Source organism: Zonotrichia leucophrys, chromosome 3, assembly GCF_028769735.1.
Source record: "Zonotrichia leucophrys gambelii isolate GWCS_2022_RI chromosome 3, RI_Zleu_2.0, whole genome shotgun sequence".
Lineage (NCBI taxonomy): Eukaryota > Metazoa > Chordata > Aves > Passeriformes > Passerellidae > Zonotrichia > Zonotrichia leucophrys.
The window spans coordinates 53,914,385-53,938,506 of NC_088172.1; the positions used below are offsets into that span (position 1 = coordinate 53,914,385).

At 43.2% G+C, this 24,122-nt stretch overlaps 3 protein-coding genes across 4 annotated transcripts in view; 2 read left to right on the forward strand and 1 right to left on the reverse strand.

Annotated features, from left to right (window-relative positions):
* The window catches only part of TAGAP (T cell activation RhoGTPase activating protein), a 45,131-nt gene extending 40,158 nt beyond the window's left edge, over positions 1-4,973 (forward strand). For both annotated transcript variants that reach the window (XM_064706948.1, XM_064706949.1), the window contains exons 8-12: positions 501-662; positions 1,106-1,215; positions 1,899-2,094; positions 2,537-2,654; positions 2,844-4,973. In XM_064706948.1, the coding sequence (XP_064563018.1) occupies positions 501-662; positions 1,106-1,215; positions 1,899-2,094; positions 2,537-2,654; positions 2,844-4,021 (1,764 nt within the window). In that variant the 3' untranslated portion in view covers positions 4,022-4,973. The remainder of the gene's footprint in view (positions 1-500; positions 663-1,105; positions 1,216-1,898; positions 2,095-2,536; positions 2,655-2,843) is intronic.
* LOC135444883 (T-cell activation Rho GTPase-activating protein-like) overlaps positions 1-16,345 on the reverse strand; it is a 66,488-nt gene extending 50,143 nt beyond the window's left edge. Inside the window, exon 1 of the mRNA XM_064706952.1 lies at positions 16,177-16,345. The gene's annotated coding sequence lies outside the window, so the exon portion shown is untranslated. The remainder of the gene's footprint in view (positions 1-16,176) is intronic.
* Positions 16,039-23,667, forward strand: RSPH3 (radial spoke head 3). The gene is made up of 8 exons (XM_064706951.1): positions 16,039-16,202; positions 16,339-16,423; positions 17,716-17,869; positions 18,399-18,544; positions 19,122-19,325; positions 20,314-20,476; positions 21,522-21,608; positions 22,994-23,667. The coding sequence occupies exons 1-8, from the start codon at positions 16,084-16,086 to the stop codon at positions 23,194-23,196; spliced, it is 1,161 nt and encodes a 386-aa protein (XP_064563021.1). The 5' UTR covers positions 16,039-16,083; the 3' UTR covers positions 23,197-23,667.
* Positions 23,668-24,122: the final 455 nt, after the last annotated feature.

The following is a 24,122-nucleotide window of genomic DNA, read 5'->3' on the forward strand; positions in this document are numbered from 1 at the left end:
AATAAGTAATTTAAATAAATCTTTCAGAAGCATAAACTTCCAAGGATTTCTGTATTTCCATGAAAAACAAGCGTTCAGCTCTGGACTGTCACCAAAAAATACCTAAACAATAACTTCTGAATAAAAATGGTCTTGTAATAGTTCTTCCACTGAACTGGCTTTCCCAATAGACATGCATTTGTCTCTGCTAAGTAATATTTACCTGGCTTGTGAGAGAGGGGATGTGAACTTAGATTTAAGCCATCCCTTGCTGCCTTCTGAAAGTAAGCAAGGATGGCAACAGTGAAGTTAGTGGAATTCATCAGTTCAAAAAGAAGGTGGATTAAGGGAAAATCAAGACTACTTCCCATGTAATGTACTTGGAACAAGAGCCAGATACTGAACGCACCACAGTACAGTGTACCTCCAGACAATTTTTCTTCCATTTCTAAATACTCATCTGCTAACTTCCTTCATCCATGTAACTCTTCTTCCATTCCTGTCTGATTTTTTCCCTGCAGGATCTCCTAGCCATATTATATATGAAAGGACCTTCTACTGAAGGGATATTCAGAAAAACTGCCAATGAGAAAGCACGAAAGGAGTTGAAGGAAGACCTAAACAAAGGAGGGAATGTTGATCTGAAAAGCAAATCTGTGCACCTGCTGGCAGTGGTTTTGAAGGTGAGTAATTCTGAGCTACACTGGAGGGAGGACATTGCTAATATGCACAGGACCAATCCAGTGCTCTGAGCTGATCTAGGTGGGACTCTTGGCTAAAGCCAGAACAAAGCCAGACTGAATTCTTCAAGCTTAGGGAAGTTTGGCCTTTTCTACCTGATTGTCAGTCCTACTTGTTAGGCTGCTGATTTCCTGAGGAAACTCACTTTGTTCTCTTGCTCAGCATCCTCCCAGCGAGCAAGAGTGAGATTTGTGAGTGAAGGAAAAGCAACTGAAAGCTGGATCCTGTTACTACACAAGTGCAAGTGCACTTGTGCTTTGTACTTCTCTGTCAGTGCTGATGGTCAGGTAGCTCAAGTCAACCTGCTAGAGCCCAGGTGACAGTAATACTCTCTCTGTGCTCGGGGATAGTGTCAAAACTTCATCTAAATCTCTTGGCCTTGCAGGACTTTCTCCGAAATATTCCCTCCAAACTCCTGTCAGCTGACCTCTATGAAAAATGGATGCAAGCTCTAGAGAAACCAAGCAAGCAAGAAAAAATTGAAGAATTGAAAGAGTAAGTTTTTCAACCAGGAAATTTTGCAACCAGTGCCAATCTAATGGAGCAGCTGGTAGAGGCCAACAGCGTCTTTCAAAATCAAGAGTCTCACTTAAAAGCCTGTATTTGTATCAGTTTGCTATTGCTTCATGGGGCTTGGTTTAGAGGGCTCCAGCAGCAGCACTTCCTGAAGTTACTTCAGATTGCTTTATGAAACCACCAATGCAGGAACAGGGCAGAGGCTGCAGTGCCTCAGCTAACACAGTCACGGTGCTGCGGGACAGGCACTGACACGGGGCCTCCACATCTGCTGGGGGTGAGCTCCGGCACATGGAGACCACCACCGTGTTTTACTCTTCAGGAACAGGAGCTGTGGGGGCTGACGGGGAGTGCTTTGAAAGCCCCACAGCACAACCACAGGCTTTGGGAAGCCTCCAGTGACATCTCTTGGCATCATTCCATCTATTCCAGGACATGTGTTGTTCAGTGTTGCCTTTCAGTCAAGACCTTGTAATTCAAGGTCTCCTAATTAACCCCACACTCAGCTGCAGATGGGGATTTCTGAACGATACAGAGAGCACACACATGCCCCTTTCTGGAGCAAGTGGTATCACTCTAAGTTTAATTGAGACTTGCTCAAATCAAGAAGCAGAGGCCACTGCACCATCAACTAACGTGACAATTTGTTTGTGTTCCCGCAGGGTGGCTGACAAGCTGCCGAGACCAAACCTCGTGTTGCTCAAGCTCTTGCTCTCTCTGCTCCACCACATCAGCCAAAATGCTGAGACCAACAGGATGGACTCCTGCAACCTGGCCATCTGCATTGGCCCAAATCTGCTGAGCCCAGGCACGGCCAGCGCGCTCCCGCTGGAAGTGCAGAAGGAGATGAACGACAAGGTGCGCTGCACTCACTGAGCAGCCGCTCCCTTGGGGCAATTGAGAGCCATCCATAGGGATCCATCCCACGGCCATGGCAGCAGCTGAACACAGCAGCGCCCCGGGCCTTGGGGGTGCTCGGCAAAGCAGCAGCTGCCCTGCAGCCCCCACAGTCACAGCACAGCTCCTGCAGCCTTTGCATGGGGAGGGCCAGGGGCACCCGTGGCCATTGTCACCCCTGGGCCCTCGGGCAGCGAGGCCAAAGCTGTGGCTGATGGTGTTTTGTCTGTATTGTTTGCAGCATCGGGCCTTATCCCCCATGGGGACTCACCCTTAGACCTCAAGCCAGGATTTTGGCAGAAGCCACTGTGCTCTGTGCTGTCCTTCCTACAAAGATAGCAGGCAGGGTGGGGAAAGAATCTTCAATCTGTCTTGACTGAAATGGGCTGTTTTGTGTGTGCAGGTGACAGTGTTGGTGGAGTTCCTCATAAACAACTGCATGGAAATATTTGAGGGAGACATTGCCTTCCCTGCCTGTGCCTTGGCTGAGGAGTCACCAGAGCACACAGACAGCTCCACAGGTATGAGAAGGGACTGGGGATGTCACCAACTGGGGCTTCTGGGCCAAATTACTGAATTTGATATGTGAATATATCTGTGGAAATACAGAGGGTTCAAGATTGTTGAAGCCCTCTTCTGAACTCTCTCTGTGTAGTTCTCTTTCATCCTCAGGTGGTCAGTGAAAACTAACGTCTGCTTTCTCCCCACAGAACAACTCTGTGCAGCTCATCAGAATGACTCTGCCTATGACAGCCCAGATCCTGAAGCAGAAGGCAGCCCCTGTACCCCTGAAATGGAGCAGGCCAAAGGGAGGAGTGCTACTGTGAGCAGGAGATATCCAACAAATATCTCTGCCCCTTCCCTGACTAATTTCAGAAATGACATCAGCACAATGGACAGGAGGTACTCAGAGTCAGACCTGTCCTTCCAGAACTGCCTTGATGACACAATAAGGAAACAAAGGCTAAACAAAAGTGAGGACAATTTTCCAGTTCAGCAGAAACTGCTATGGATGGAGGCACTGGAGGAACGTCTTGCAGGCTTACCTTCACAATTATCAACTGACTCTCTACCCAAAACATCCTCCAGTTGCTCCCTGGAGAGCTCTGATGGCTCAGTTTTCACCAGCTCCCCCATAGTTTCGCCCTCTAGTCCCAAAAAAACCTTTTTAAATAGGCCTCAGTCCTTTTCCACCAAGGCCACTGAAGACGGCAGTACACCTAGCAGAGAGATCAAAAAGCATTCCATGTCATTCTCTTTTGCAAACCGCAGGAAAACACTAATAAAAACCCAGAGCTGGGGGCCTGGAAAACCCATGTTTTTTCAGAGGGACAGTTTCACAAAGAAAGAAGATCAGTTCTGCTGTAGAATTGTCCAGGAGGGCAGCTGTAATGATGACAAACAATTGCCTGTGGAATATCAGCAAAGGCCCCGTCTCAGGTCGGTTGATGAAGTGTTCAGAGAGGTAGACCAGAAAAACCCTAGAAGACCACCTTCCTATGAAGAGGCTGTTAAAAACTGCTTGGCTGCTAAAGTTCCCTCTCAAAATCTCACGGTTCAGACTCTGAGACTAGCGGCGTCAAACCAGGATGTTTTGCTGCCTCATACATGCAGCCGCAGTGCACAGGACACAGCACATATGGATCTGAGGGATCTACGCAGTGCCAGAATTTCTGCAACAAAGGATTCTGACCTGGAAACTGAAACCTTCAGCATCACTGTAGGAGTAAACTCCCGTGTAAATTTACCCGTGACCCCAGGAGTCTACCGGATGAGAGCCATGTCTGAGTCTTGTCAAAAGAACAAACTTGAATATGTGGCTCGGAGGTGCAGCCAGCCGGTTTTTGAGGTAGAGCAGATCCAGTATGCTAAGGAGTCCTATGTATAAAAAGCCTGTCCTTCCTCTTTGCACTGTACAAAGTAAATATTGTAAAAATAGACATCTTGCTAATCATTTGTAGGATTTTACTTTCAAGAGACAAAGAATAAGCTAGCTCTGCATAAACTTTTTTTTCTGAAGTGTCAGTCAGCTTGACATGTCGCATCCTTTCACCACAAGAGTTGTTGCTGGTGAAGACCTGTGTATATTATGTAAAAATGTAAGTTAGCATGCTGTACATAACCTGTTGTGTGGGAAGAGTAGTTAGCAGATGATAAACAGTGTTGTGTTTGTTTTCCTCAAATGACAATTACAAGGTTGGCAGGTCCAGAACCTGTCTCACCTTCTTCTCGTTTTCTGTATGGTCACAGACCCTGTGCCATTTTTCATGTGTATATGTTGCCAGGCTGATGTAGTGATTTGCTGATTTTTTGCATTAAATGTGGGTTGGCAGTTACCTTAATGGGGGAAGAGCTATTCTGTCATCTAGGTCACTTCAGCACTCTTTCATAAACCCCCTGTACCTGCTGCCGTTCCATCTTCCTGCTTGCTGGTGATAGAAATGATCTGACCACTATGCAGCATAGTGTTGTACACTGAGCCTGGGGTTGGAGCCCTGTGAGGTCATCATGGGAAAGTATGAAGTAACCCTCATGTGTCCTGAGGTGTTTTTAGACCAAATAAACTGGACAGGCAAAGAAAGGAAAAGCAAGAAAAAAAGCAAGAAAGAAAAAAGAAACAAAAACTCCTACAAGGAAATATTCTGGATTCCAGCTTTAAATAGTTATAGTTAATTGGAAAAAAAAAAGACAAAAAAGAAAATAGTAGGTGTTCTTATAAACTTGTAAAAATGACTGGAAGTGCAATGTGCTTTTATGGGTCAGCATAGCCTTAAACCAGAAGCAGGGAGACATTTTTCTCCTGTGTAACTTCACTACAATAAAACATTTTTCTGCATGAATGCTTAAGTGTCCATTGTCTGATTTTAAAATACCAAGGCCCTACTTGTACTGTACCTCCTTTTCTACAGGTACTGCAGGTCTGCTTGAATGATGTAGCATAGATGAGTACCAGGAAGCAAAGGAAATGATCAGCAGCATCACTGCTATTGTTGTAAGAGGCTGCAGGCTACAAATCCCTCTCTGACAGGAAAACAACTTATACTACCATGTAACAGCAGCTAAGTTGCAAAGAGGTGATGCTGCTCCAAAAGTGAAACACATTAAAAATGGCATGCCATCTTCTCAGGACTTATGTTTTCCAGGTGTAGGTGTTCCCAGGACACAGAGAAGAGGGAAGGTGGCTGCCTGACCTGATAGAAGAAATTATGAGAAGGACCATAATGGTAGGCTGCAACTAGAGAAAACATCACTTCTCTCAGCCACCTGAACAGTGGCACTCTGCTTCCAAGCAAGCTGAATGAGAGGGCTCTGATGCAAAAGGTGTTTACCTTTTTCTAGAATCTGCATCTCCTGAGTCACAGAACCAGTGAGGCTTGAGATCCTCCTGTCCAACCCTACTGCCCAAGCAGGGTCAGATAAAACAGGTTGTCCAGGATTGTGTCCAGACAGTTTTTGAATATTTCCACAGATGGAGGCTCTACAACATCTCTGGGCAATCTATTCTTGTGTTTGACCAGACTTACAGAGAAAAAGTGTCTCCTTGAATTCAGATGGAATTTGATTGTATTTCAATTTGTGCCTATTGCTTCTTGTTCTGTGTTAAGTGGAATTATATTTTTCTTGTGTAAAAAACACAGTTGTCTTACCCACGTGGCAGAACAAGTATGAAGAGATAGTCCATGTGCAGTGAAAAGGCTCAGAAGCCACAAAACAGAAAACACAAACCTTGAAATATAATCAAAATCCAATACAGCTCCTTCTTTGTTAAGTGACTCGTTCTTTTTTGATTGTGAGAAGACTAAGTCTCCCAAGGAGATGCCTGCTCTGTAACCACACCAGAAACCCAGGGTGAATAAGCCCAGTCACTTCACCAGAGATGAGGAAAGTCTCTAGGTCTAAGGTGTCCTAAGGCATATATGACAATCCCACTCAGAAAGTTTACCTGAGCTTAAATAATCAGTATAGATGAGTCTAAATCTTCCAGCTTCTGGATAAGAAGGACCATTTGGAAAAGATCACCTTCAATTGGTGCAGGAAAAAGAAGAGAGAGAAGCTCTACAAATTGTAAACAAAAAAGGACTAAGGTGAAGGAGTTGTATAGAAGAGTGGCCTAGTCCCCCTCATCTTGCTCTTGCATTTCTTGAGGTCCAGGGAACACCATGATTAAAGAAAATGGGAATGCAAACAGACCCCAAAAGATACTTACCTCCTCATTGACAGATAACTTTTGACTTCCTTCATCCCTTCAGACTTGACTGTTTAGTCAGCATTATTTTCATGTCATGTCTCTCCACAGAAGTGATTTTTCTTCTATACAGGCAGATAAGAGACCTCAAAGGACTAGAATGACACAGGAAGTAGAGAACTTTGCTTTAGCACTTACTTATCTGCTTTTGGTTCAGAAAACCATTTAATCATGCTACCAGTCCACCCTACCACATCCTAGGATCCAGACCAATTAACCAGGACTCCAAGAGTAAGGTCCTTTAACTCCTATATCCAACAAGTGGATTATCTGTTTTACAAGTGCCGTGCCAAGGCTGCCTTTGACTCCTCAGCCAGAAAGTTCAAACACCCATTTACAACTGGGTCAGCTGGAGATGGATTTTGGAAGAAGAGTTGAATGATTGCAGCCAGCCTCCCACTCTCCACAAGTTTCTCCATCATCAGTATTGCACCACTTGCTTCACACACAGCATTTTCTAATTTCATGAAGACACTCCAAATGTGAATTTGGAGGTAGGACTGGAAGAGGGGTAAAAAGCAATATTAAAGCAGGAAATCCAAGCCATTGCCTTGTAAGGCAATGCTGGAATTAAGGCTAGTGATGCAGCTTGAATTCAGTCCCTTATGTTTGCATCCCACTGTTGTCTTCAAACACATGGTGCACTCTGTTCTTCCCCACAGGATTTTTCCTTACCTGCACTGGTAAGGAAAAAGGTTGTCCAGCAAAGGAGAAAATTTTAATTCTGGCATTCCCCAGTACAGTTTGCCTAGCAGACATCCAGGTTTTGGACATGTAGCTATGTCTCATTTGCTAGGATTTGAAAGAACAAACAGAAGACCAAAGGAGTTCCTCATGGAGTACCTCTTTCCATGTTGTACACCCGGAAGTTGCAAATTCATTCCCTGCCACTTGAATTAGGATGGCAACTTAACAGAAAAGGGATGATGGTATCAACTCTATGTCCAAACATTGGTGAGGATTGAGAGAAACATCATGCCTGCAGGTTTCACAAACATTCAGACTGCAGGAATTCAAATACTCAGGTGCAGAATGCAAATGTAGACACATATACTTATTTATCTGTATGCAAGGCTTATATTTATGTAAGCTTGTGCTTTATCTTCTGCACAGTCTGCAGAAAATGAGGCATAGGCTCTCTGTGTCCCATTTCTCTGGATTCTTGGGACTGAATTGAGTGCAGGTAGAACGCAGTTGTCTGAAATAAGGTGTCCCTTCAAATCATTTGGATATCTTAGGACTACAGGAATTTCCTAAGGCATCAAAAGTGGATACAAATCCCGATCCTTAGGTTGTAAAATCCTTTCCCAAAGTCTTCTCTGTCTGTGATGTAAGCTTAGACTCCCAGCTCACACATACATGATACATTTATACCTTGGATGTAGGTCTCTATAATCTAGGGCTGACATTTTTACTGCCACCAGAGAAATAGTAACATTTGGGTTTTTAGGCACCATCTAAGCCTTCAAAAGAAGCCTTCTTGAACTTAGGCTCTCATGCTTACCCCCCACCCCAGGGTTTGGTGCTTTCTGCTCCATCCCACCATAGAAAACTCTGACTCAGATCTTTATCTTTTCCATCCCTACCCCTTATCTCTGCCTCATTTTCATTCCCTCTCCATTCCCAGTCTCCATTCCTGATCTCATCCAGCTATTTCTCTTTTTATTGAACAAGCTCCAATCTTTGATTTGCTCTCAAAGTCACAATTTAATTTCCTGTCCATCCCTCGACCCATTTCTTTTTCAGTCAGCCAGTTTCAGTTTACCCCTTCCAATTCTCCCACATTTTCCTGTCTTACCTGCACTGGTTGTTATTGCAATAAGTCCCATCAAAACTCATCTAGCCTCAGTCTCACCCACATGCTCCACCTTGTTTTAGTCTCTGTAAATACAGAGAATCAGAATGAGAGAAGGAAAATCCCAGGAAGCTCCAAGAAAAAAAAATACAGAATTCATAAAGTCCAGCGATGACCTCAATTCACAGCTGTAACCATGGAAAGCCTCAGGATGAATCTTCCATGGCTAGAGTCCTTGAATTTTTGGGATTTCAGCAAGTGGTCTGCACATCTCTTGTTGTATGGAAATATGGGCTGTCAGCTAGGATGAAAGGACATTTGGAACTAGGTTAAGCTGAAGTAATGAGTAAAAAAAATCTGTTTCCCCTGTGCTTCATGAAAGCAATGCATCAACTATGATGTAAGGGATATTTTCAGTAATTCGCTCATATTCTCTGAGAAGAGACATTGTCAGGAATTTTTTTTCTGCCTCTGCAAGCAAGGTCTTGGGGGAGAAGCCCTCTCAGGGTCTGACCTCTTCTCAGAGCTATTATCTGAAGGGCACTTATTTCTGGGAACTGTGAGAACTAAAGAGATAATAAATTCACACCTGAGGAAAAACAACTTCTAGTTACTTAGCAATGATGCACAAGAGAATTGTTACTGCCATGGTCACTTTCTGTGATAGCTGCCTTGACATAACTCAAGAACCAGTGGTTCTGTTCCAGACACAGTCACAGTCACAGAACCACTGCTCTACATAAGATCTTTCTTCTGCCTCTTCCTCCCATGATTACTGCCTGTGTATCCCAGGCACAAAATGCCACACTGATGTAATGTTTGCTGATATGCACCCATGGCAAAAATATTAGTGGACAGAATTACACCAACCTTGTTGCCCACACTTTGTATTTCATATTTACCTCCTTACAACATGGACAGTTGGCTTTTCCAATTTGTGTGCGTGCATTCGGCTCTTCAGAGTTCCTTGCACAGTATCCAGTTTGATGAAATAGGATTTGAAATCTTCTTCTTTGGGCATCATGTAACTGATGGACAAGACTGCATACCCTGCATTGACAAGTAGCATTAAGGAATATAGAGCATCCTGCTGATCACCCAGAACTCTGCTGCTTTTCAAACTGAACCACTCTGTAGGATGTGACTGTGGTCCACAATTCTGACACTTACAATAAAGCCAAAAACTTTGGAATTTGGTTTTTTATTTTTTTCTGTAATGGGATTGTATCTCTTCACACTTTTGCTTAGAACTAGATCTCTAATTTCTTCTATCACTAAAGTCAAAAGTTTAGATTTTTGGATAGTTTAGGGATTCTGCTTTGGGTAATGTACACTTTAATGTTAAAAAGCTAATACTGATGTTAAAAGCTAATAATAAAATTACTGCTTCATAGCTCAGTTCCATATTGTAGGGAACTCCACACAGTTGCATGTATGGTTCCTCTTATAATATTGCTATCAAATGTCTCCAATTACAGCATGAAGAAGTATCACAGATGATAAAACCCCCATCTGTGTTGTTTTTTTATCTGGGAATAGGAGTTCTTATTTCTGTACTGACTGTTCTGGTTTTGGTGCTGATACATCTCAGGAGACCTGTGATGGTGGTTTGCTGCAGCACCACACCAAATTATTCCATAAACTGCAAGTGACAATTTCAGCTTCCCATTGTACCCTGCCAGGTCTCTTAACCTGAGAAGAGAATATTACTTTTTATTACAGTGAGGCCACTTGGCTATCACAGGGGTGAACTCTGAACAAACAAGAATATGATGCTACTCTGGTAGCAATGTGGCAGACCACAGTGAGTGTGGCTATCGTGTGTTTCCAGGAGGACAATTTCTGACTACAGGAAAAGGAAACCCACCTTCAGTAGGCTTTCTGGTTACATTTTTCTCTGAATTTTGTTAGCAGTCACTCCTTATCACATGTGTCATCAGAACAGAGTGAAAACTTCAGAGGACCTTCTGAAAGCTAAAAATTCAGAAAAGGGAGCAATTTTTAAATAAAAAAATTGACAATGATAGAGAAAAAGATCCATGGGAAAAGGGCAACCACTATTGGAGAAGTGATGGAATCCTCATACCAAGAGATGACTATCATATAGGTAGCTGCCTGCAAGTCTTTGTGGATGCTAGGTAAAAAATTGCTTTTTCTGCCTCCCTGCTATTCAGAAATGCTAATTATCTAATAATATTTTTCTATAAATAAATTTATTTTATTGTTTTAATCAGTCTTTACCATTCACTGTGATAAATGCAACAATTTAAATCTCACTTCCGACTGAAACCCATTCCAGGTTCTACCTCTTCTTCTACAAAGGGAGAGGAAAACAGATTATTTTGTTTCTAACCTAAGGTGGCAGCACATAAATCTGAACAAATGGTTCACAAACTCTAAACACGGCTGACTCCATTGAGCTCTGCTTCCTCTGCTAGGTAATAATATGAAAAGATTTTTGTGAAGGGTTTCACACTTTCTAAACAAAACATGCTCTTCAGCCAACGAGTCTATTTACAGAACTGATCCAACGGCTGCTCAAAACTCTTCCTTCCTACAACCCACAAACCTCCTACCAACTTCCTTGACAAATGCAACAGTTCATGTTCAAGCCCTGCACCTTCAGTATCCCACAGGTTATGCTGAAAATTATAGAACTGTATTTAAAAAAAATAAATTTAAAGCCAAATCCAAGTTTCCAATCAGATCAGATCAGATCAGAGAAGATGTTCTTATAACACATTAGGGATTTTTCTGTTTTCCCACGTGCTTGCTGCACAGTCTTGGGCCATGCAAGTCTCTCCACCATGAAGATTTAGCAAGTGCACCTGTGCAGCTGTGCCTGTGATTCACCTACCAGATTTCTTCAGCACAGCTGGTGACCAGGTGAGAAAGCAACCACAGCATCATTCAACAACTTTGCAGGGCTGTACTCGGCGGCGTACACAATGTTACACAATACAATACAGAGATGCACACCCATCTTGTGAGCTACATACACCATGGCATTTGAGAAGTCCTTGGGTGGGACAAAGAGCACAGCAGCCACTGCTTCTCCACAGGTCATCAGGAGGATGATTTTGAGATGAAGACCAGAGACTTGTAGTTAGGAAGTTCAACATCTGGATCTGCTTTTTCTAAAAGGCCTCCTACCCAGTGCAGTTTTGGACTGTGCAGTTTATCTCAAATTAAGCATGGGTGATACTGATCTGCCTCCCAGAGATGTTGTAAAGGGCAACTTATATCAAGATGAAAAAACACCAAGACTACCATGAAGGACCAACAGAAGCAGATCTGTCTTGTTTCTTACTCTGCAAGTTTAGTGCAGTTGTACCATTGCCCTCAATACAGGGAGATGCAAAATAAGGAGGCAGAGCTTCCTGAGGTGAAAAGATTGAGAGGGAGAGGTCTGTTCAAGGCAGGAAGAGGTGAGAAGGGGCTGGAGCAGGATAGCAGCACACAGTCTATTTGAGTTTAAATAGGAGGGTCACCAACAATTGATTTTCCATTTGATAGTCTAATGAATGATAGTTTAAAATTCAGTGTGCTCCACTCTCTAAGGTACTTTATCACCCTTTCATAATTTTTCTAGTCACTCTCTCTGAAAGCACATGGTGGCAAAGAATGCAGCCTGAAGAGCAGGCAACTGAAAAACAAAGCTTGTGGGGAACGTAGAGGAAAGGCAACCTAGGGAAAATGGTGCTGAGAGTCAGAGGGTGAAGTGTAGGGGAAACAGCCTTGTAAATTTTGGCTGGGAACCATGATTAATAAGTTCTGTTTTTTCACTTGTGTTGGAGAAATTAAGGTCTTGAGAACTGAAACTTTCCAGTCCTGCCCAACCCCACAAACTCAGAACCAGAGTCAAGAGGAAGCTGTGCTGCTACACAGAAAAGGAAGCTAAATAATTTGGGTTGAAGATATGAGTGATAGGATCTCCTTTCTTCTCTATTAATGTTTATGTATTACTATTGACAACCCTTATTAAAAAATATTGATGGCACCAGCAGAACTCAAGTTTAGCTCTGGTATTTATTTTTCCTGCTGTGTCTCTCACCTGGGAGTCAAAACTCCCAGGTTGGCACATTATAATTTTTTTAAGCTGAGTATCTACCTGTTGGGATCAGGCCTGTTTACCTCTGATGCTCTGAGTCCAGCACCCCTGAACAGCAGCAAAGACACCATTGGCTGGCAGACACCAGTGATACAATACTGACACAGTATTTGCTAATTCTCTTTGATCATGTCACTGCAGCAAGTTGAAACAGGTTTCAGGGCACTTCTATTAATTGTTCTCTCACAGCATCAGGACAAACAGTACATACACACCCCACTTGGGCTCTGTGATTTTTTCATCTTTACAGTCACACTGACTGCATGTCTGTGCTCTTTGTGTTTCCATCAGACATCTCAGGGCATTGATCAGCAGTGGTATGATGATTTCTGGGATTTTTGAGGCTATTTCAAGCATCTCCATCCTTGGAGATTTTCAAAAGCTGGCAGGGGAAGGCCCTGACCAATGTGGTCTATCTTTGAATTTGTCCTGGCTTAGGCAAGAGGGTTACACTAGAGAGCTCCAGAATCCTTTTCAGTTTAGATTGCTCTGTGATTTTTGATGTCTACTTGAAAGCAATGGCATTTTGGCCTCAATCAGAATTGCTTCCAAGACTTCGAGATCCACGCCTTTAACCGCAGGCTCAAGGGGGTAAGACTCACAGATTAAAGTTCCATTTCAGGACCATGGAGAACCAAATCTAACCCAAATTTCATATAATTACACCGTTTTACACCAGGGAAGCATTCCTTTGATTTTATAAGCAGCCATGGTCCTCCTCCAGACAGAAGGAGGACCAATGCTCTAGCAAGGCATTATGCCCCTCCCTGTCCTTTTGGACAATTAAGCATTATGCCTAGATCCATAAACCTCCTTCCTTTCTTAATTTTGAAATGCTGCAGAAAGTTAAGGTGGTGGAAACTGGACTCAGCTAGTCTGCTCAGCATTGTGTTGTGTAATGAACTGTGGCAGAAAGTCTCTCAGTCTAGCAATATCCAAGCTAGGGCCCCAGGAAGACCCAGGCTCAGCTCTGCAGATCCCTCACATTGTATTTCAAGGTGTCATTCACTAGTTACAGATGCATCCCGAGTGCTGCAGGAAAGTGTGGGTGTACATCTTCTGTTACTACACACTGACACCTTCACATGTGCTTTGCTGTGAATAAACTTGTTTCACATCCAAAAAAAGAAAGCCAAGGGCATGCCATAAGGCATGGTAGAATGCCATGAAATTCTTATGAAAACAAACAAAAACCCAAGTATGTTCAAAGCCTTTTAACAGACCCACAGCAAACCTGGAAGGAGATAAAGCCCTCGTTCTGCAGCTTTCAAGTTAGCTGAAGGCACTTCAAAAGACCTTTCTTAGCTGCCACATGGGAGATGGGCTGATTCATTCCTTGCTAGCTAGGCCCATTTCCCAGGCAGCACCTCTGGCACTGCGATTGTGCAGGGCCAAGAAAATCCTCCAAAGTATATGTGAAAAAGCCATTGCTACTGTAAGATCCAGAAAGCAACAAATGGCAGGAATCTGATTACAAACAATGTGGTTTTGCATCCTGCTCCACTGTCTTGTGATGACAAAAAGTGTTCCAGAACTCACCAGGTATTTTTAGAAAAAAAAAACAGCCAACCAAAAAACAAACAAAACAAAACAAAAAAACCCAAACCCCCCCAAAACCCCCCAAAAGCCACACTAAAAAACCAAACCAAACCAAACCAAACAACCAAACCAATCCCAAAGGGCAAAAAAAACAAAACTCAAAAAACCCCAAAACCAACAAACCAACCCCAAAAAACCGACCAACCAAACAAACAAACAAAAAAAAGAGCATAAAAGAGGGCAAGGGAGAAAAGCTGCTTTTTTTTCTGGGAATGGGTCTGTCACTTATAAACCTGCAGAGACCTCTGCACTGAACTGGTAACTCAGGAGGTAGCAGCTTTTCACAAAGGTAAAGAGGAGAGTTGCTGCCATTCAACCAATGAACACATCAGGTGAATGAGAAATTCTCCCAAAAAGTGAGAGACCAGCTGGGGCCAGCCTAACAAAATGAACTTGTGATGCAACATCTTCATCTTCACAAGATTTGTGGGCAATAAGGAACAGACAACTCCTCAGAAATCTTTGCTCCAGTGGTAACAGGCTGTTTTCTTTTTGTCTTCCTATCCAGTCCATTCCAGCCAAATTTCTAAGGTTATTCAGCAAGCACATTCTGGAAAGCTTTAGACTGACATTTTTTAGGCTATGCTGCAGCTGTTTTTCACATGAAGAGAAACACCAGATCCATAACAATCCTGGAAAGATCTACCCAGATTTCAAGTCGCCAGTCTAAAAGCAGTAGAGCCAACTCTATGACCAAACTTAAATTTTCAGCAAATATGAGTCATATCTCCAAAATCAAAGGATTGTATTGGTTCAGGTCAAATTTAAGGACCATAGTTCTCTGACTTGGCTGGACTGAGAACCCATTCATTAACTTTGCTTGTCCAGACACAAGCAAATATTGAAGGACTACCTCAATAGGGTTTTTTGTTTGTTTATTTGTTGTTTCTTGAGGGTCTTTTTGTTTTGTTTGTTTGTTTTTTAGTTCAGGGTGGGTTTCTCAAATTTGTTTTTCAAATAGTTTCTCCTACTCCACAGCTTTCCCCATGCCTTTGGGGCCTCCTGTGAAGTACTCAGGGCTACAGTGGAGCACAGATGTCTGCAGCAGTAACATAACTGAGCTGAAATAAATAGAATTTAAAATAAGAATTTAAAATAAGAATTATATTTAAACCAAAGGTTTCAGAAACAAAGGATATGGGCTATTTTATATGCTAAGTCTTGTTAAAAGAATCAATGCATATCCCTACCCACACAGGTTAAAAAAAAGGGGCTATCGCTGTATCAGTAACCCTTCAACGCTTTTATGTTTCTCTTAATGGAAATTTTTCACAGAGGCTGAAAAACGCGTGCTCATGATGTGCCCTGGCAGGGAGCGCAGCTCACCACGGGTGGGACAGCATACTGAGGACTCACCTCATCTTCCCTCTGCCATCACAGCACACCTTTACAGGATCCAAATCTCCTGCTTACGTGGAAAACACAAATCTGGGGTGCAGCTGTTTGAGCCGGTGCTTCCAGGACGCCGGTACTGAAGCCACCAGCACGCCACCCAACAGAGTTCCGCGTCCCCCCACGCCAGTGCCAGCGCACCCCGCGTGTCCCTGGGGAGCTGCGAGTCCCGGGGAGCTGTTCGGAGGCGGCGGGAGGACGGTGACACCTCGCGGTCCGACGCCCTCATTGCCTCGGCCGGGCGGGCCCGCAGAGCAGCCGAGCGAGCTCGGAGCCGCTGGGGGTGACGGCGGCGCCTTCCCGGGGCCCGGCACGGCCCCAGGCCCGGGCTCTGTGAGGGGCGAGGGCTGCGCACCGCAAAGGGAAGGCTCCGGCGTGACCTGACCGCCGCATTCCAGTACCGGAGAGCCGACAGGAGAGCTGGAGGGGGGCTTATTACAGGGCATGTAGTGACAGGACAAGGGGGAATGCATTCAGTCTGGAAGAGGGTAGATTTGGATTAGATACTAGGCAGGCATTGTTTGCTGGGACGGTGGTGGGGCACTGCAGCAGGTTGCCCAGGGAGGCTGTGAATTCGCCACCCCGAAAGTGTTCGAGGTCGGGCTGGACGGGGCTTTGAGCACCCTGTTCTGGTGGGACGTGTCCTTGCCCACGGACGATCCTTAAGGAGCCTCCCAGCCCGAGCCGTTCCGCGACGCCCCGCGAGCCCGCGGCCGCCTGCCCGCGCACGCGCGGCGCGTTGCCCGGGAGACGGACGCCGTTAGCGCTCCCTCAGGCGCGCCCGCCGCGCGGAGCCGGAGCCGCAGCATGGAGCACACCGTGGGGCCCGCGCAAGCGGCCGCCGACGGGCCCTACAGCTACTCCAGCCAGCCCCGCTCCCTGCCCCCCCGGCCCAAGTACCGAGAGCAGTCCAATGGCTCCGAGACGTGAGTGCCGGTGTCCGGCAGGCCGCTGCCCCGCTGCCTTCCGCGCCTTCCCCCGGGCCCAGCTCCCTTCCCCGCTTGGCCTTTCTCCCGCCGGCCGGGGGAAGCCGCAAGCGGCGCTGTGTGTGCTGTGCCGCAGGGAGAAGGTGCGCTACGGCAACATCATGGTCGACCCGAGAGTGGTGCGCGGAAACGTCCTGTCCTCCCATCCTACCCCACCGCAGGTACGGGGGTTCGCTAAAGTGCACCAGGCTACGGTTTTGTTGGAAAGCCATAGGTAGGGCGGCGAAGCTGTTCCTCATCTATAATGAAGCTGTAATTGAACTTTCAATGTTTCACGTAGTCACAGGCTCTCCAGTTAAACCAGCCTGTGACTGTTTCTAGCTCTTCTTTAAAACACTCAGTTTCATACGAACTTCTGCAGTTCTGATTTTTTTACCCCCCGTTAAATTCTTGATGACTTTATTTTCTTTCTCTGTTTCTTTAGGGTAATGGTCCTGAGCACAAGTCATTGCTTCATAATCTTGTATCATATGCAAGGTGTCATCAGGGGGAATTGCAGCTCTTGGGAAGTTGAGTTGTGGCATAGACTTTGGTTTATCCTACCACAGAAGCAGAGCTAAATGATACAGCTGTATGCAAAAGCTGCTTGTACGGATGCCAAAGTTTTTTGTTTTTTTTTTTTCTTTGTATTACTGCTATATCCTGATATAATGGTAAATCATAGAATCTTAGAATGGTTTGGGCTGAAAGGGACCCTGAAGATCATCTAGTTTCAACCCCCTGCCCTGGGCAGGGACAACTTCCACTTGTCCAGGTTGCTCGGAATCCCACCCAAATATGATACTTTGTTTTCAGAGAATATTTCCACACAGATAATTTGATCATATATGAATTTAAAGCAGTATATTTTAAATGCTACTGTTTGAAAATAGCTTTGTGTTGTTCAGTAGCCATTTCTTAGAGTGAATTTCACGTAAGTTTTGTTTAAGAAGTTCAAAGCTGATGTTTAACTCAATCTATAAGTAGAATACTGAATTTAAATGTTATTATGAGTTTCTTTTGTTTCATCAGCAATAATTTGTCTATTATATAGACCAATTATATATTAGTCTAATTTTTATCTAGCAAACAATTCTGTTCATAATATGATGACTGGACTTAAGTCCATTTGACTCTCAAAATTTGAAAACATACCATTTTATTATACTTTATCTAACAAAGTTCTGTATACAATATTCACTTTCAAATAAGAAAATAATTAATTATTACTCTTAGCATGAGATGCCATTATTATGTGCCTGTGTAGGCAGCTAGCATAACTTATTAATTTCATGCCATACAGTCTTTAAGCCTGTGAAAATTTAGGGCCAGGACCCAGGAAAGTAAATCCAAAATACTAGATAGCTATCATTAAGATCAAAGAGCAACCTTCATTTTTCTGTAGAGGCAATTGAATATCATTTTCAAGTATAAAGTGTGTTCTGTTTTGTGGGTATCTTCCTTCTTCACCCAGGCTCAGAGTACCGAGCCCCTTGCCATTGAGGTTAAAAGGCCGAGGAGAGCCTCGAAATCGAAACACATCCCGGCCAGAAGGCTCACACTGGAGCAAATTCGGCCAGGAACGCCGGAGCCTGTGGCAGGCAGAGTACATGTTCACGTGCAGACAGGTAAAAGGCTGCACTTTTTTTTTATATCTGTCTGAAAACAAAAGCTTGTTGATCTATATTCACTTGCTAAATTGGTGATGAAGTTGGTAGAATCACACAGTTTAAAATCATGGAATGCTGGAATCAGAGGTTCTACACTTGTCTAATTAGTGACATTTTCCCAGAAGGTCTATTTTTCATGTACATTCTTGAATACTAGTCAAGACTGCTTCATCTACTCTTTCCATTTTCAGTATAATTAGAGAAATTGCATATATGCTTAAAATGGAAAGTTTTAAAACTTTTGCTTTAGGTGAACTACTGTTTTTGGAATCACTTCCATGAAGTGCACCTGACATTACAGAGAACACAGCATCAGATGGCCTTTGCAGCAAATTGACCTATGTTTTGAGAGGCCTTTTTCTAACTTTATAGAAAGCATTTTATTGCACTCTTTGGATGTAATTTAGAATATAGGGTCATCAAAAACAGTTGAAAGATAAAATGAAAGGAATCCCATGATGTGTATTCATTGTGCTTTTGTTTCTAGAACTGTATTTGGAAGAGATTAGTGATCGGATAATAGAGGTTGATGGAGAGTGTCAAACAGATGAATTTTTGGACAGACCTCCCACTCCACTCTTCATACCAGCCAAATCAGGAAAAGATGTGGCCACTCAAATAGAAACAGGAGAGGTATGAAGTCAGGTCCACAAGTGCTGTCAAAATATCTCTTCCATCCAAAACACATTGCTGATACAAAATTGAAGTAGAAACAGAAAGAAACTAACCCTCACGGAACATGCCAAAAAAAACCCCACAAACCACCCAAACCCAACTCACCAAAGTTTGCTTTGAGGTTGAGTGCAAAATTAAAGAAGTTGTGCTGCCATGTACACTGGCTCTGCTGATTTCAGCTAAGTGATACAGTGTTGAGAAATGCTCTCTTCTGTAAAACATGTCCAGCCCAAGAAGGGACTGGGAACACAGAAGTATGGTCTAGGCAAGTGCTCAGCTTCTCCCTGGCAGTCCCCACAGGGGCTATGGGAGGCTCTGTGGTGTCTCAGGCCAGCCCATTCAGGCCATCCCATGCACCCCCAGCAGCAGTCATGATTCTCCCTGCCTTAGCTGACACTGGTCCCCCACCTGCACTTCCCTAGCCTGACTTCAGTACAAGGGCTTTGTTCATTGTCCTTTTCTCCTTGCCAATCCTTGTTAAGAGTAATTGTGATCAAGAGACATTTCTCTCTGTTTCTCTGACTCTCATCCTCAGTTGTTTGACTTTGATATTGAAGTTAAGCCGATCCTGGAGGTGTTGGTTGGAAAAACAGTTGAGCAGGCTTTGCTGGAAGTCATGGAAGAAGAAGAGCTGTCCCAGCTGTGGTCACATCAGCGTGCCTTCGCAGAGCTGCGTAATGCAGAGTTTGCTGAGTTACAGCGCTTGGAAGAGCAGGACAGGCGGATCAGAGAGGAGAAGGTAGGACTTCCTAAGGGACTTCCTGTCAGAAGGGAGAAAAACATTTCCAGTACTGAACAACAGCCTGTGATATAAGCTGGGTATGCCCAAAAGGGTACTGTCAGCTTTGACATGCCTTAAAGCATTTTGATGACATACAGCTGCACTCTGCCACTTGCTCTCATACAACAGCACCACACTGTTATGTTTACTGGGAGCTGTCATGCTTGAGTGACTTGGTCAAAAGGTCAAAACTAACAGCATATTCTTCTGTACCTGGTACAGCTGTTTCTTAAGCCTTTTCATTATAATAAGTGCTAAACAAATAGTCAGAGTGCTTGGAAGTAAGAGAGACACCTCCTGGTCTTTCACACACAATGCATGCTGTACTCTGTGTGCACATCTCAAGATTGTAAAGTATCATGCCATATTAGTAATGTTTAGTAAATAGGAATAAACAGAGAAGGCAAGTGTTAATTACTTACTATTTATCAGCCTTGTATAATTGTGTTTACTAATGGTTTCCTGAACCAATTTGAGTTTTAATCTTTTGGCACTTGCAATATTATATAATATTGGAAGATAAAAAGTTTGGGAAATACTTTTCTGAACTTCATCCTATTCCAAGGCAAATAACCAGCTTGATCTGCAATAATAAAGCAAAAAGTCATGAGATTAATGTATACTAAGGCATCAGAGAAGGGTTTCATTTGGCCAGCTGCGATGCCCTTATTTTACAGACTTGTCAAATTCAAGAAAGGAATACTACAGAAATGTGTTTCTTTGTAATTTGGGGTATTTTAATACTCCATAGATAAAGCACAAACTTGCTTTCAAGCACTCTTTCATGTGAGGAATTTCAGTGGAAGTTAGAGGCTGCAAAGACCACGTAGAGATCATACTATCTTTGCTATTTATGGGACACACACTGTGATAATTCTTCAAAATCTAGATCAAAGGAGTCACAGCTAAAGGCCTCTAAGTTTTACATACATAATTGCCTTGACAGGAACGTCGCAGGCTGGAGCACCTGGAAAAGCTGCGGAAACAGAAAGAGACTGCAGAGAAAATTGCAGCTCGGGCATTTGCTCAGCGTTACCTGGCTGATCTCATTCCCTCAGTCTTCAACAATCTTCATGACAGTGGATTTTTTTATGACCCTATAGAAAGAGGTTTGTTTTGTTTTTTTCTTTTTAAATACATGAGCAAAGTTATATAAAGCTCAAAACAACCACGAAACATAGCATATTATCCTATTATTTAGAATAATGTCATAAGACTATTCATTTACATTTGTGGCTGAACACAAAAAACATTATTGCTCATCTGTACAAATAGTGAAGAATAAGCAAGAGGTGACAGTGTGACAATGAGAAGAGCTACTTTGGAGCTAGACAGAAATAAATGGGTGGTTAGGATTGGGAGAGAGATCCAAACTGAAGTACATGTATTTTTATAGATCAGACAAAGAAATCAGTACGTCATTCTGAATATTTTTTAATGATTATCAGAGCAAGTGAAAAATTAGTCAATTAGAATTGAAAACTGAAAATAATTTTGGAATTGTATATCAGTGACTTCCAAGCCCTTAGAATCAGCAGCATTTCTTATGAGTTATCTTGCTACACCTCACTTCAGCAGTCTCCACAGACCACAGCTTGGGAATGGTTACTCTCTCTCCAGGGTAAATCATGAGATCAGTGCAGAAACTGAGTGTGTTTTGCAACCAGGGCAGGCTTTGGGATCACAGTGTTCAAAAAGTATCATTTGAGAAGTACATAAGTGAGCAAGAGCTCCTTAGTCAGAGAGAACAAATGCCTTCAGCAGACCAGAAGCCAAATGTCTTTGGAAAGCAAGGCAGGAAATGTTATTCTTCTGACTTGTTCAGGATAGTTATTTGGAACTCACTAGAATATGACTGTGTATCTCATCTGTGCTGAGCCCTTCAGGGTGCCAGACCTCTTTGAAAATAACTGCAGTTGAGAGGACTCTGAATCTATAATGATCATGAACCTCAGTAAGAGAAGCTGGAGATAAGAAAAAATAACATCTGAGAGATTTCATGTGACTCTTACAGAACAAGTGCCTTTTGGCTGGGTGTGGGGTGTCATCCCTTAATTGTTGTAGCAAATAAAAAACAGCCACCAAGTCCTGTTGGTCATCCTTTATATATAAAGTGACATTTTCCCTTTGTTTCTTCCTTCTAAATTCCGACAGATATTGAGACAGAATTCCTTCCATGGCTGATGTCAGAAGTGGAAGAAGAACTACAGAAGAAGGTTCTGGGAAGAATAATGCTTGACTGTAAGTTACCAAATCCTGGAATGTAATCCAGGCTGCCTGTTGTTCTTGATTGTTTTTTTGCTGGTGAGAACAAATGTCACGTTTATATGGTCACTGTGGGTTAAGGTAGGAAGTGTCATTTTAGGAAAAACTCCATGGTTTTTTGTGTTGGGAGTTTTGTTTGTTTGCATTTATTTGTTGATTTGGTTTTTTTACTATATTAACATGTTTTAATGTTGGAAAACTACTACTACAGACAACTAGGTAACTGATTTTCAGCTGAAATAATGGAAGTGTCAGTCATGCAGCACTATCCACTCTCTTCTGACTTTATACTGTTTGAGGTTTGTTAATGCTGGGAGATACAACACCTATGTCAGGAACAGAATGGTTAAAAAACACAATTTTTTTTTTGCTATAAAGCTTCTACTTCCTCTGTGTTACACTGCTGTAGTGTTCTCTGTAGTGCACCTGATTGTGCCAGTGGGAACAGAAAAGCCCAGCTTGTGTATTGCCACACGTATACCATGAAAGAGTCTTAATTTGTTGTGTAAGCTCATGGAGCTATGGATTATTTTCCTACATTAAAAGGAGAATGATGGTGGGCCATGGTTGACTGAGAAGTGAGGTGACCAATATTTTTCATCAAAACAAGGGCTTACCTCCTTATCAGTCAATAATAATGTCTTTGCTTTTGAAATAGATTGAAATATCAGTCTTCTTTGGCCAGTTCAAGCTAAATATTTGGGCTCTTTTATTAGTTTAGAGGCTGTAGTTGAAAAACCTGAAAAACCTGGATTCTGTCTTGTGTAGGAACACAAAAGTATGGTATATCTGTGCTCAGCAATGTGCTCCTAGATCAAACCACTTTTTTACACTTGCATAACATCTTTATTCCTATAGTTTTCCTCTTGCTGAGATTTTGGGTTTGTATTACAAGTATGTTTTTGCTTCCTTTGGTTTATTTTTAGTTTAATTAGGACCCTGAATTTTACTTGTTAAGGTATAATATGATTTGGACAATTAAAGCTGGTGTGTTAGGTACTTTATGCTGATTCATGTACACTCAAGGATCACTTCTTAATGTAGCTCTTCAGAAGGAAGGGAAATGTCTCTTCTTTAAGAAAAAAATATTGTATGTGACTACTGAATAAACATCCTAAGGAGAATGTTGCTGCAGGATATAATAGTGATGAGAATATCTATTGTATTCTTGTTAAATCTGTTTAAACTTTTAACCAGATGCCATTGTCTTGCTCCAGTCCTTAGAAATTTCTTCATTTTCAGAGTTATTTCAGGGTTATTTCCCTGTTGAGGGATTTATAGGTCAGTAATGTATACAAAAAAATTCTCAAATTATAAGGTTTTTCCTCTGTGGTTGTAAATGGTGGCTGTCTCTGTTTCAGCTTTGATTCGTACGGTGGTGGAACAGCGCTTAGATGAATTTAGCCGTCCACCTCCACCTGCTCCACCTGCTCCACCTGCTGAAGAGCCTGGGGAAACAGATGCAGCTCCCAAGATGTCTGGTGAGGAGGATGATGCTGACCAACCTGTTGCTGAGGAAGAAGAGACTGACCAACCTGAGGAAGGTGCTGAGGAAGAACCTTAAGCTTCCAGTTAGAAGAATAAGGTCAAGAAGGAGCAGCAGATTTGGAAACTGAGTAACAAACAGGCAAGTCATCAAGTAAATGCAGACCAGTGGCTTAGAAATAAGGAATTAATTCCTATCTATTTGCAGGTATTGTGCCCTAGCCATTCTGAAGGGTGAACCTAAGCAACAGTAGAGCATTAAAACATGTTTTCCATATGCTGGAGTTGCTGATTTCAGGCTGCTAGAATCAACAGAGAAGTTACAAGTGCAATGAATGGCACAGAAATTCTGTCTCCTTTTACACAATCCAATCCATCAAAAGTTGAAATGCTGTCCCACACCCTGTGCTAGAAGGTCATGAGAAGGATGTTGAGAGCATCATAATAATCTTTGTAAATGCTTTGATAATGTTCTTGGAACAATATTTCCTTACTTTCCTTGTTTTGAAAGGTAGTTACTACAGCAATTAAATAAATTGCTTTTGACTCATGTTAGTCTTTTCTTTCCTCACAAACTTGAATGGACATCTCAGCAGGTAATAGAGCCGAAGCAGCTGCTCCTCAGCCTTGCCAAGTTCAGATTTACCTGCCCCTGGGAATTTCTGCCTGTGCAAAATCCTCCTCAGCATCCTCTTAGAGCCCCTCCTGGAGGTGAGGGGCTGGAGCTACACGCCGAGTCCAGTCTCGGTTTTCTTTGTAATCGTCCTTTCCTGCCGGTTCACTGGAAGCAGTACCAGGCATGACTGACAAAACGTGCCTTCACTAACATGCGTAGTTAGTTAGTTGTCCGTCCACATGAGGTGAGCAGTTCCTCAGGTGGGGCCGTCCCCCTCGCAGAAGTACACCCGTGCTACATTGCAGCAGCGCCGTGCCCTGCTAGGTCAGTGTTGCCAGCAGCGGCTGTCCCCGGCAGGCACAGGCCCGCAGGAGGGACAGCTCTGCACG

Bases quoted from the DNA above. Each gene is read 5' to 3' on its own strand.
- RSPH3 (XM_064706951.1), top strand. From the start codon at position 16,084: ATGGAGCACACCGTGGGGCCCGCGCAAGCGGCCGCCGACGGGCCCTAC. The intron at 16,203-16,338 runs GTGAGTGCCGGT...GCTGTGCCGCAG, and splicing joins CAGTCCAATGGCTCCGAGAC to GGAGAAGGTGCGCTACGGCA. The intron at 16,424-17,715 runs GTACGGGGGTTC...TTCTTCACCCAG, and splicing joins CCCATCCTACCCCACCGCAG to GCTCAGAGTACCGAGCCCCT.